The sequence below is a fragment of the Egretta garzetta genome, unplaced genomic scaffold (assembly GCF_000687185.1).
Source record: "Egretta garzetta isolate BGI_Z169 unplaced genomic scaffold, ASM68718v1 scaffold773, whole genome shotgun sequence".
In the NCBI taxonomy this organism is placed as follows: domain Eukaryota; kingdom Metazoa; phylum Chordata; class Aves; order Pelecaniformes; family Ardeidae; genus Egretta; species Egretta garzetta.
The window spans coordinates 77,359-90,765 of record NW_009259273.1 but is presented as its reverse complement, the minus strand read 5'-3'; the positions used below and the strand labels follow the sequence as shown (position 1 = coordinate 90,765).

The 13,407-nt window shown below is 48.1% G+C and overlaps 1 protein-coding gene across 1 annotated transcript in view; it reads right to left on the bottom strand.

Annotated features, from left to right (window-relative positions):
• Nucleotides 1-13,407, bottom strand: part of LOC104123813 (rho GTPase-activating protein 32) — an 84,211-nt gene that overhangs the window by 3,318 nt on the left and 67,486 nt on the right. Inside the window, 9 exon segments of the mRNA XM_009636098.2 lie at nt 1-336; nt 1,297-2,207; nt 2,904-3,761; nt 4,299-4,373; nt 5,490-5,635; nt 6,415-6,616; nt 8,923-9,068; nt 10,236-10,343; nt 12,791-12,873. The exon segment at nt 1-336 is cut by the window's left edge and continues 1 nt beyond it. Of these exon segments, the coding sequence (XP_009634393.1) occupies nt 1-336; nt 1,297-2,207; nt 2,904-3,761; nt 4,299-4,373; nt 5,490-5,635; nt 6,415-6,616; nt 8,923-9,068; nt 10,236-10,343; nt 12,791-12,873 (2,865 nt within the window).

Genomic DNA, 13,407 nt, shown 5'->3' with positions numbered 1-13,407 from the left:
TTCCTCCACAGAGGCGGCCAGCATGGAGGAGGACAGGAAGGCGTGATAATTGGAGTTGTTGATGGCGTCCGTGTTGTTGGAGTGCATGGCGGCAGCAATTTTGCTCTCCAGCGTTCTCACAGGCGGGACGGGGGGTGTAAAGCTGTAGGAGGAGTGAGTCGGGACGGACTCGGACCGCAGGTGCAGCGGGGGAGCCCTTGTGGTCTCCCAAGGCTTTTCCAAATGGCTCTGGTGGCCCGTGGGCACGGAAGCAGCACAGCGGGTGGTGGAACTGCTCTCTGGGACGAAGACAGGAGCCGGCTCAGGTGGCTTTTCAGGTGCAGCTGCGCCCCATACCTATAGGGAAGAAACCAGCAGAAGTTAAAGGCAAGCATCTTCCCCCCCAAATCTGTAGTTAAAACATCACAGACGCTGGGATGAATTCCTTCAAGCTAAGTTTTTTCTGTGCCTGGTTTCTGTTTGCTGTGGAGACCCAGCGCTGCTCGCTGCAGAAGAGATGTGCAGGTTCCCCTTTGCAGCAAGGGCAGCCTGGTGCCCCTGGGGGATTTGGGGGCCTGTCACAAGTGGCAGCCAAGGGGCTTGTGGGGGCTCTTGCTGGCAGTGTCAAATTGGAGAAAGGGGAGGCGGTGGCTGTCTCTTTACAGCAACAGGTTAAAACTTCTACACAGTGGCCCACGGTGTTTTGTTGGTGGTCTGCTGATAAATGTACTTGTCTTACTGAAAATGTACCTGGGTTTGAACTCCTCACGCCCTGCTGAGCAGATCAAGTAGCGTAAGACGGCAGAAATCCCTTCCTTAAACGTGGCTAAGAGTGCTTAAGACAGGCTGCAGGCATGCAGGTTTCACGGGCAGCGGGCAGTCTGGGTTTCTGAGTGAACACTTCCATGTCTAACCCCAGGAATCTGACCTGCTTCATCGAAGAGGATGTTGGAAGAGGATAATGTCAGCCTCGGTGAAGAGAGGGTGTAAGAATTCTTACTTGTTCCCGAGCACTTCTGAACTAGCATTCCCTCCATCAGTCACCCCAGCGGATGCTTTTTTCCTTAAAATCAAGGAGAGCAGCTATATCGGGACGTTCCCTTGTGTTTGCTTAGGAAATTCTGCGCTGCTTTCCTGTAAGGCCGCGTCTCTGTCGTATACACGTAATTTCCAGTAACCTGTGAATCCCTTGCCTCTTGATATTTGGATTCGGACCGACTGTCCCAGAGCTCGGCCCCCTACGATTACGGATTAGCCGTGCACGGACACCGCGCTTGCAAATACGTGCGAGGCTGGGGGGGGAGCACGTCCACGTACCTGACTGGAACTATTCGGTGCTTTTGCCGAGGCTGCCGGTACTTGTCCCGTCGCTGCCTGGTGATCCTGCCTCTGGGACGGGGCCGGCTGGCTGGTCGTGAGCGTGCGCTGTGCCGCTGTAACGGTGACGTCTGCCTGAGCTGCGGCTGGACCTGCTGGCCCACGGTTAGGCTCTGCTGCTGTTGGCTGGGTGGTTGTTAAATACGGCATGGAAGCCGGGGCGCTTTTCTCCCCGGGGGTTAGGACAGGAGGAGACTGAAGTTTGTCATCAGCTGTGCAGGCAGGAGCGAGGTGCTTGTCCCCAGACAGGCATGGGCGGAGGTGGGGTTTATCTACAGCCAAGTCTGGTGGGGGTGGCTCCCAGTCAGGCAGTGCACCTGCAGTATGGTGGTGCGTGTGCTCCCAGTCCCCGGCGTGGGAGGGGAAGTGGTCTTTGTCCCCCGGTTTACCAGGATGGAAGCTGGACTGCTCCTGCTCTGCGTCTCTGCTGCTACCAGGCACGTCCCCAGGCATGCCAGTGGGGAGAGGTGGGGGGTCCCGGTTTCCAGGTGCACCGGGTGGGTGGTTCTGCTCCCCGGGTGTGCTGCTACCTTGGAAATCCTGCTCTACTGGTGCACCGGTCTGGAAGTGAAGCCGGTTCTCGGGCAGACCGGTATACAGGTGGAGCTTGTCTGGAGCACCAGCAGAGAGATGGAGCTTTTCTAGAGCTGTGCCAGCTTCAGCCTCTCCGTAATTTGTGCTTTCAGAATGAGCATCTCCTGGCCTTTTCTGGGACTGAGCGGATGCTTGCTGTGCGGACTCGGCTAATGCTAGGGCTAGCATGCGCGCTGCATTTTTCGGAGGAGGAGGAGGGATAAGAGACACAGAACTGACGGGAACAGGATCCTGGGGGGAGTCGAGGGCAACTGCTCCTAATGGGGGGAAAATTGAGAGAGAGAGTGATTTTATGTTACCCAATAAGGAGAGTGACCTAACCTTAACGACTATTTAAAAAAAAAAAAAAAAAAAAAGAAAAAAAGAAAAAAAAAAAAAAAGAAGATGCTTTCCACACTTTCACAGTGGCAATTCCTCCTGATGTGAAACACTCTATCTTCTGTCCCGCATGCAAACGCTGCTCAACAGCACAGCAGTTCATCACCAAAAGGGAAGAACACAAGAGATTGTCTAAAGGCTCCTCTTGCATTTCTAGAGAGGTAGGAAGTAGGTAGCGGAGAATGAGATACCCTTACACAATTTTGATCATAAGGTTTTAGGCGAAAAGGTCCCTTCTTCGAGTGTTGGCAGGTTTTTAATTAAAAAAAAAAAAGTCGTAGATGGTCTATTGGCTGAAATGATTTAGAAGGACATGCTATAGAGATTCTCACGTATGACAGGATGGGGGGGAAAAAAAAAGTGGTATACAAAGTATTATGGAAAATTATCCGAGATTTGTGTGATGTAGGGAGAAGGCAGAGGTTAAGACCTTACTGATCTGCACAGCCCTGCAAGACACTTGTGATCAGAACTGACGGGCAATCCCCTCTCCTACAAGGCACGCAGAGGAGGATGGTTTGGAGAGCAGGTCCCCTTTGGAACTTAAAGAAAGAATGGAGGAAAATGCACTGTACCTGGCTGTGTGTGTCCAGTGGGTACAGTCTTATTCTGACTGCTTGACATTGGCCTCTCCCCTTCTTCTGGCAACTCTGGTTTGCCAGCAGCCACTAGCTGGGCATGCTGCAGCTCTTGGTGGGCTCCTTCCCCTGCTCCTGTTTCACTGTTTTTCAGGGGCAAGGACATCTGGGTTGGGGACCTGTTTGTGATCTCAGTGATGCCAATCCCTTTGCTCCAGCTGGAAGCAGAGGAGTTTCTGGATGTGATGGGCACTCCTCCCATCGCTTCCGACATGCGGCTGGGCAGTGCGAAGGAGACGGGTTCCGATGTGGTCAGTGGTGGCGATTTGATGGGCTTTCGCCCCATCTTGGGTGAGAAGGCATGGGGTTTGCAGGTCTTCTCTTCGGTTGGGCTCAGGTCCAGAGTAAAGAAGGGACTCATCTTCTCTTGGAAAGGGGAGACTGGCTCAGAGCTCGTGGCACTGCCTGGTGTCTGGGACTGGCTGCCTGATTCTAAGTCCTTCTTTAGTAGGCTTGGCTTCTCCTTATTTATGCCGACTGACTCCAGCAGGGAGGTACTGCTATCCAGGCACTCGGACTCTGCTTGGGGCGGGCTGCATTGAAAAGACATTGGGTCAAAATCCAGGCTAGCGACTCCGATATCCGGTGGGCTCAGGTCAACGTCTTCAGCAGATCGAGGAGAAATCAGGGCAGGAACATGGATGAGCCCCTCGTCCCCATCACTGTCGTTGTCGTGGGGAAGGTTGTCGTAAGAATTGCAGCGATTCATGTTTCCTAAGAGCTCTCCATTGAAGGAAGCGGACAACGCATCGCTACTGGACCTAGGTCTTCTGGGTCGGAACAGTTTAGACTCGCCTAGGAACGAGTAGATACAGAGGGGTTAGTGTCAGAATCTTACTGTCCTGGTGATGGTTTGGTGTTGGTTTTAAAGTAGTCTTAAGGCAGCGGGCAAGATGCTCGCCTGGTGAACTCTAAACACCAAAGTCACGTAGTTAGCAGTGACTGTTAATTATGTTTGTGCAAACCCTTTTACAGCAGTTGTCGGGTCGGATCCAGTCTGAAACTAAGCTGTGTGCAAAAGCTGTGTGTTGAACTGGGCTATAGGCCTAAGGCTTTCTCAGAAAGCATTTTCCTTCCTGCCGCCGCCTTTTCCACCTTAGAATAGAAAGGGGAGATGGCAGGGGAGGAATGTAAGGGGCGCTGGCTATAGAAAGGTTTGCTTTTTATACCTTCGGAGGAAAACAAAGGCCTGCAGAGCATTTCTCTGCGATACCCATCTGTGCTGGGCAGCGGTAAGCTGCTTCATTAATTAGCAGGTCCCGCTTTTACTGGAGGGCTGGAAAATCTTTATAATCCGCACATGTTAAGAGCCTGGGTATGATTTTGTCTTACCATCCACAGCGTGCAGAGAGGTAAGCGATTCTTCGCTTTTAGCTGAGCGAAGAGTCCCGCTGTCTCCTCGTCCACCTAAGGAAATGCAACCGAGAGAGTGAGAAGCTGCGTTATCAAAGTGGTTTGTATTTGGGGTTGGGGTTTTTTTTGGTTTTATTTTTACTCCAGAGCCCTTAAAGAAAACCTTTCTCCTGTTCCACTGTTGACATGCTTTGCTGCCTAAGAAACACGTAGTCCTGTTTTGCACGGGAGGCTGGCCTGCGGAGGTCCCTTAACACCCACGATCCTGTATTACCGGGCAAGAGGCAATTACAAGAGAGTGAATCAGTTTTTGATACACATTTTTCCAGACTGGGGAAAAGTATCCTACCAAAACAGTAACTGCTGCAGATGACAGGTTGGGAAACAACTCCCCACATCATCCTGCTACAGACTCTGTCTGGCTGTACCTGTGAGAATTGCTTGGCTCCCACCAGCAAACAATCCCCTTAAAAATGGGGGAAAAGTAACATTTATGCAACTCAGTTTATGCATACTAAACAAGTACGACTTCAGTGCCCCGAGGAGATGGTCCTAAAGGGCATTTCTGTAACGTGTTTATTATCCAGAAGACCATGAGGATTATAATTTGAAAATGGCACCGTGAAGAAGGCAGGATAAAAGTCCTCATGTGACCCACGTTTAGGGATTTGTGGTGTGCTTTATGGCAAAACCGTATAGTTGCCATTTTTAAATTTGGAAAGAGACAGTGAGCTATGTACGAAAAGGCTGAGAATTCAGTCTACGTACATTGGCTGTGGCTACCAAAGGTTGCTGGGTGCCTTCTCTAGTTACACTGCCTCCGGGGAGAGCGTGTTTGTGGAACAGCGCCTTTACCGAGTTTAATCGCCTGGCTTTTGAGAGCAGCAAAGGGATTCTTATTTCATAACAAGTGTATTGGAAGGAATTATTCTGAGACTTGTTACAGCGGTGCCCATGTCTTTCAAAAGCTACTCAGAGAAGCGTTAGAAGTGTCTGCTCTAGCAGGTTGGGCTCTTAGGCTAAAGTGAGATCCATTTAGCAAAGACAGGGGTTAACTGAAGATGTTATGCATGGCTTGAACGCTAGAAGGAGATAGAAGCACACCGTAAACATGAATCCTGCCTGGCTGAAACCCCCAGGTTTTTGGAAGCCGGATTTGCCCACCCTTACCTGCCAGGGCTATGGCTTTCATTTCTGAGGGCTCGCTGGGATTGCGCTGTAGTTTGCGTTTGGACACAGACGATGATTTTCCCAGGTTGAAGAAGGAACGCCAGCTGCCAACTGGCGATTTCTTCATCTTGCTGGGCGGTCTTTTTCTGGAGTGGGAAAACAGAGCAAATTGTTGGAGGGGGAAGCTGCGTTTAGCTCCTGCTACTGGCTGGCTGTTAGTAGTGCTATTGGGTTTCTGCTGAAACAAAACTTAGAAACCCGGTCTCTTTTAAAGAGCTGAGGATGTTTTCATTCTTTATAGCTCAGCCCTAGAGTCTTGCTGGGTAAATTCCAGCAAACCACGCAGAGCAGGGCAATGAAGGTGAGCAAAGGCTCCAAGCTTGTACATGAGTGGCTTTTATTTAGCCGAGAGATGCACCAGCAGTTCTCTGAGGAACCGTGCAGGCATAAAAAGTATTCAAAAGCATCTCTTGCTTGTGCTGTAAGATCGCATTTGTCTCCTCCCGCTGCCATATTTAATGTCCAGGGTTATCAATTCTGTCACAACTGCTCCACTTTGAGGGGAACCTGGATTTGTTACAGGCAATTAGTCCTGAAATCTGGAAACCCCCAATGTTTCCAGGTGTTTACGTTTCTGTGCGCATGACGAGTACAGGCATCTATACGCATCGCGTACAACATGGCTTTATACATTTAATGACAACCCTGCTAAAAAAGGAGGGAGTGGCACAGAAATTCCGTGGTTAAACTAAGTCCATCAGACAACTGCTGCAAGCTGAATCCTCACGAAGTCCTAAGCAGGTGGAAAACTGGCTACAATACCTTACGTATGACTAGTGTAGGTCGGTATCAGCAAGTTGTTGCTGTAATAAAAAAAAAAACCGAAACAGTTATGACACCTGCTGGAAGGGAAACTTCTCTCTACCTTTCGGATGGGAAGTCTATGACCGTGTGGAATTTCCCCTGTAAAGCTGCAGGGCCTTCTCCCACTTCTATGTATTTGCTGTCTGCCACGATGGGAGAGTTGATCTGGGCTTGTGTCCGCGCCTGTGCCTCCTCCAGCGTGAGCAGCTTTGTGGAAGGAGAGGACACCAACAGAGACTTGGGCCGTGACAAGGAACTGTGCCCTGTAAGGGAAAACCACAGGCGAGAGGGAGAATCAGAAAACAGCAGTACCGACATCAAAGCTCTGAGTCTGTGTGTCGAGGGAGGTGCTGTGGTTTTCTAAATCTTTGTTATCCCAGCCCCTGAAAGATGTGGTCAAAATAACCGTGTTGTCAGAGATATGTTTGTGACAAAAAAAAATATTTCTCCTAATTGAGAGAAGCTTAGTGTATTTTAAAAAAAAACAAAACAAAACAAAAGGCAGGGGGAAGCAGGTAGGACTGACAGACTCTACTTAAGCTTCATCTGCATGCAGAAGTCTGTACAGAAAGGGATAGTTTTTCTTCTTATAAAGCTTGGCTTCCATCATTCCCAGGTTGCACGCAATGGGAAATGCCATGCGTGACTGAAGTTGCTGCAAACTAACGTGCAGATGGACGTAGTACACAGAATCCGGCTGTCACGCCCCTGGCCTTTTTACAGCTTGGGCTTAGTTTAGGAGATAAACGTGTAAAATTTTGTAAAAGCAGCTGACATTGAAGTCAGCTTGAGGTCAGAGGAGACCGCTATCAAGGAGCACAAGGAGCCTGTTGTAAGAGCAGCCGGCTTTTGTTTGCCATTGCTTGTTGTGCGAGTATTTAGGTGGTGATGCTCCCATGAGTTAAGGGGTGGGGGGGGAAAGCGTGCCATCCCTTCACATCTATCTCTCTCTATATATACACATACACACACACACACACCCCCCCCTTTCACCTCTTACGGGCGGGCACAGGCAAGAAGCCGTGCTCAAAAGCAGAGGCTCCTGGAAGCACTGAAGAGGATGCTGCCTTGCTGTAGGATGGGGTTCCTGCACCTTGCTGGTGTGCTGTGCCATAGCCTGGCCTTTCTCCCCACCAGTTTTGTGTCAAAGCGTGCTGAACGCAAATGACCAAGTCATTAAACAATTAGCCGAATTTACATGGTCCATTCTAAGCCTGGATAATCATTTGGCTCGGATTCTTAGCACGCTTATCTGCCCCTGGCAGAGCTCAGCCTGCTGTGGGTTATTCAGCCCTCAGTTCAGCCAAGCTAACCTCCAGCTCCTATTGACTTAAAATTGCCTTCCAGAAGGAATTAAAGCTGGACTCGGAGCAACTCTGCTACCCTAAGCAGAGGTAGGACTTGTTTAAAAGCAGGGAGCAGCGAATACACTGGCAAAACAGCCACCTGTACTCCATGGGTGATGGTAACTGCCCTGGCTGTGCGCACTCAATACGAAGGGCATGTTATCAAAGTGGACAGACACACTTAATGCTGCTTAGGAGTAAGATATAGCTTGTGGTAGCCACGTTGATCTGACAGAGAGAGAGTAAACTTTCTTCCTGGTGTGCAACTCTGCTTGTTCTCAATGGAACAGGTATAGAATCTTAGAGTCATTAAGGTTGGAAAAGACCTCCAAGATCATCACATCCAACCGCCAACCCAACACCATTGTGCCTACTAAACCCTGCCCCAAAGTGCCACGTCTACATGTTTTTTGAACACCTCCAAGGATGGTGACACCACCACCTCTCTGGGCAGCCTGTTCCAATGCCTGACATACTTGTATACTTATGGTCCTAGTAGTTACTCAAGGGAACTTGTAGGTTCCAAGACTGAATGATGTTTCTAGTGCTCCAGGGCTGGGCACAAATGTGTCGCAGTTCATTCCTCATCCTAAAGCTGCAAATCAGCGACACAAGGAGAGGAGCAGGCAGTAGCCGTAGGGCCAGGGCAGACAGGGCTTCGTGGCTGGATGGCCATGCAGGTTGTGCAGAAGAAATAACCAGGAGAGCAGATGTCAAACAAAATACTCCCTGTTAAGAGCAAGACTAAGTTTCTTAGTGTCAACGTTACTGAGTACAGAGAGCTTTCTTTACGTCAGCTCACTTCTATTTATGTTCTCAGGTGCTGATAGGGGTAGACAGATCATGCGTTGTGTTGTACCACAAGATAGCTCAAATGGGTAAGCGTGCAGGAGTATGGATGGCGATGGTTTTAAAAAGAAGGGGAGGGAGCAGGGGGGACAGAGTTAAGAGATTCCTTACAGCTTCTCAGTGCTAAGACATAAAAGTAGCAGCCAAACGTTAAGATGTGCACTTCTGTAGAGCGCAACCTTGGCTTCTAAGAAAGGTACTGATAGCAATTTCTAAAACCAGGTTCTGTATTGCCAGGTTTGAACATCATAACCCTAGAAATCTGTCCTCTAGGTTACAGTAAAAACCCAAAATGTCCCAGGGAGGCTCAGATGCCCATCAAGTGTCTGCTACCTTTTTTGATCCAGGTGAAGCTAGTGGAGGAAGACACGCACCTGCACCATCTCGTATGACCGAGCTGAGTTTGGAACTGAAGAGGACGTCCACGTGGTTCAAGATGAATTCCACAACTACGGACTGGATTCGCACCTCCATGAAGGCCGCTGTTCCACTGAAGCAGGCAGACTCGATCTGCTTTGATCTGAGGAAAAGGCACATTAGATGAAATGTGAACAGCCAGAAGAACAGGGGAAGATGGGCTCCTTGTGGGTAAGGCTTTGGCACGCGTTGGGCTGTTGGGCCTGGTTGCTCGGGCAGGCAAGACTTTAGGGGCAGCTAAGAGAATAAATCTCAGCAAAGCATTACACAAATGATCGCACTGACTAGTGATTTACATCCAGATTTTGGTTTCAGGTTTGAGTTGTACTGAAATGGCAAGAGGAACACTGGGTCTAGAAGGAAAAGGAGCCTCTGGCAGGTTGGGATCGAGGTAAATGAACTGCAAAGTGGGGAGCTTTTTGTTAACTCATTTCCAGATACTGTGAATGGCAGCAGTTTAATGCAGTGGCATTGTACAAAGCTCACTGTGGCCTTCTAACGTGTTTTTTTTTTCCTCTAGTAGGAGGATGTCTCCAACTGATCCTGCGCAGCGAGTACCCCAATATTCACAAAAGCAACCTCGAACAGGAGATCATTTGGCTGCTTGTGGGTGAATTGCCAGGAAGGAGAAAAGAGCTTACCCTCATTAACTGCACACAGGGGAATCTATGACTCAGGTTTCTCAGGTTGGTAAGAAATCAATACAACAGAGGCCAGGGAGCTTTTTTTTTTCCTTTTAAAGCAAAATTTTTAAATTACACCATTAATTTTTAACTACCCTATTACACACATTCAAAACAAGTTTTAGGGGACAGATCTATCCAAGATCATTTCCATAAGTTTGAATTTTTGCAGCCAAAAGCTGTCAAATTAGACTCTAGAGACTTATGCAATGGGAAATCAGTGACGCCACTGAACAAATTTTCCTGGGCGAGCAAGGACACATTAGTCTCATCTAACCGGGAGAGGGAAAATTATCATCTAGAAAGAGGGTTGGGTGTGGGGGGACTCCTTCCTTGCCACTGCAGTCAGTGGGATTGCATTGCAGCGAGAGACAGAGTAATACGGGGTGGTTCTGCTGCCAACAGCCCCTTGCTGGGAACGACTTCCCGTTAGAAATTTTACAGGAGGAGAAAAGCACGCTGGAAGAAAGGAAGATCTCTTTCTCAACTGCTGAAAGTTATGATTTTCTGGAGGACAGGTATCTGTCTTTTTTATAAATATAAAGACTTATCTTGTATTGAGACAGGAGAAAAAAAAAAAAAAGTACCTTAGGAGGTTTGGAGCCCAGACGATTGCTAAGTTCTTCGTGTGCATATTTGTGATGGAGCAGTAATCAGCCAGACGAGCCAAGTGTCTCATTAGGAACTCCAGTGTCCTGGAAAACAGGAGAGAGGCAAATGTTCAGCACCACTGAGCAAAGCCATGCTGCAAATTTACAAAACAAACCCCACTTCGTTATTTTCTTTTAGCTTGACAGCTCACAGGAAAAAAAAATGTTGAACTGTGTGCCCAAAGACTTGATGGTAAAGTTGTCTTTAGCAAATAATGACATGGGGGTGGGATTTGTCCCGGCTCAATGAAAAGGCAGCCAAAGAATCCACTCTCAGGCTGAGGGCTCGATCCAGCAAACCCTGAGGTGGATGGGAATGACCCAAATGCCACCAGCGCAGCAGGACCGAGAAGCGGAGCGCCCTGGAAATCCCTCCCTTGGCTGCTCTGCTGCAGCACCGTGCGCCAGGAGCGCACCCGTGGCGCTGTACGGGAGGTCCTGCGGTGCTCGTTAGATGCGGGGGAGGAAGGATCTGGAATGTTCATCTTGGTAAGGGGGGAGAGGAGGCACCCCGGGATATTGAAAACCAGCAAATTGTATCGGAGTTCTGCTCACAAAACTACTGGCTACAGGTCTCTATAGGTGCATAGGGCAAATGGAAGGTTAAACTGCAGAGGTGTCTGTTCACATTAAAAAACAAAAGTTGTTTTTTTTACATTAAACAGTCCTGCTAACACCTATGAGGAGGAGGCAGCACAAGGTGGCAGTGAAAATGCTGATGTATCCTCCGTGCTGTCGCCTGGCAGCAGCCCTGGCTTGTGCCTGCCTCGCTGCGTACCCCTTTTTTGAGGGGGGGAGTGGATGGAGGGGGGCTTTGGGGCTCAAAGTTCCCCAAAGGGACAAGGCCTGGAGTGAAGATGGACGTTCCTGGCTGGAAACAAAACGGGACAGCTCCAGCGCTCCCGCAGGCTGGTTACCTGCATGGAACTTCTCAGCGCAGAGTAGCAGAAAAATAAAGTGGTTTGTTTTTTTTTTTATTCCTTTTCCAAGCAAATCTCAGGAAAGGAGGAGAGCAGCAGCCCTGTCCATCTGCATCATTTTGCAACCAGCTCTGTCCTACCCCCCCACTCCAGTCTGCGAGCAAGATACACACACGGGCCCCAGCACTTCCCAAAACAATTTGTTACCCCCACAAAATTTAGGGAATGGGTGGAATGCACCAGAGCAAAATCAGACAAAGGAGATGAGTTTATCTTCAAGGCCCTGCCCCCTTAATTAACGTAAAATATTACCATTAATTAATACAAAGTACCAGCTATTACGCTAATCAGTTGTTTAAATAGAAAGTAGCACACATTTATAGCTTGCACCACATTAATTAGTCATGACTAAATGGTTAACTATAATATAAAGTTTTGCTAGTCCAATAATATATAGAGTTATTTATACCACTCAGGTACAGCATTGCACCTGTCCAGCTAATCACCATACGTTACAATAATTAATATTTAATTATTTAGTAACACAAATGATTATAGTTATCAAAGAGGTATCAATGTCTAAATAACGGTCTTCATGCATTACACCTGCCCTCTCAGGGTACAGACTCATAACAGGTTCTGCAAATTAACATATATTAATTACACTAACAAACCTTTACGCCAATTGATGATTATCATAAAGTATTGTAATTAGATATCTATAGCCCAACATCATCTATGGGCATCACAACCCTGGTGACCGTAAACCGCTATGCCAATTGGTGGTTATCATAAACTGCTATAATTAAATATTAATATCCACCTGCCCTCACTATAAACAAGCACCTAAACCTCTCAGGACACAGCATCACAACTGGGTCAGCAAATTACATTGATATTTAAATTACTGATATTTAAATAACCTCCAACGTCCATTGTAATTAGCTATTTATACCAATTACAATACATAGTTGGTCAAGACTACTTACTATTAGTTATTAATACTTTTTAAAGCATCATTAACATACAGTACTATATTGTTATTACATATATTATAATACATAATTCTAAGATATATTATCAAGCACCACACTTTTTCGTCTGATGCTGATTTACCACACCGATGTAATTTTTACTACTAAAGACCATTAAGGTGTTATTAGACTTAGTCAAGACTCATTACCATATAGCACTAATTAGGTTGACTATATTATTGTAACTGTTTGGTGATTTTTTAACCCCCAGATTATAATTAGTAATTCTCCTTGAGCATTGTTATAATTTGCTTGTTACTGTTATTGCTGGGAGGAGGTATTTCCTTTGTGATATCATCAGCCGCTTCTGATGTAACGCGCTTGCATTTGCCTCCTATACGTAGTTTCCAAGGAAGTCAACTAAGACTATGCCAAGTATACAGTGTTTGGTAACGAGCTAATTAAAATGTAAATCAGCTTTATATAGCCATAAACCATTTTAATATTGAGAGAAAGAACTAGAATGGTATCATTTCACGCCTGAAATGCCAGCAATAATAAAATGCTGAGCTGCAAGCGGCGTAAAGGCTGCACTGACCTGTAGTGAGGTGGGGGCAGCTGCTGGATGACATCATGGATTTTAACCAGCCGTTCTTCATCTGTAGCAGCAGAAACAGCGTCCTGGAACAAGGCAGGAAGGGAGTTAGATGCAAATAAGACTCGAGACCTGCCACAGCATCTCGAACCCCAGGCACCAGTCCAGGCTGGGGGCTGAACTGCTGGAAAGCAGCTCTGCCCAGAGGGACCTGGTAGTCCTGGTGGGTGACAAGCTGGCCATGAGCCAGCAGGGTGCCCTTGGTGCCAAGAAGGCCAATGGCATCCTGGGGTGCATTAAGAGGAGCGTGGCCAGCAGGGCGAGGGAGGTTCTCCTCCCCCTCTGCTCTGCCCTGGGGAGACCCCACCTGGAGCACTGGGTCCAGTTCTGGGGTCCCCAGGTCAAGAAAGATGAGGAACTCCTGGAGAGAGTCCAGAGGAGGGCAACAAGGATGATGGGGGGACTGGAGCATCTCCCCTAGGAGGAAAGGCTGAGGGAGCTGGGCTTGTTCAGCCTGGAGAAGAGAAGGCTGAGAGGGGATCTCATCACTACCTACAAATATCTCAAGGGTGGGGGTCACGAGGACGGAGCCAGGCTCTTCTCAGTGGTGCCCAGCACGA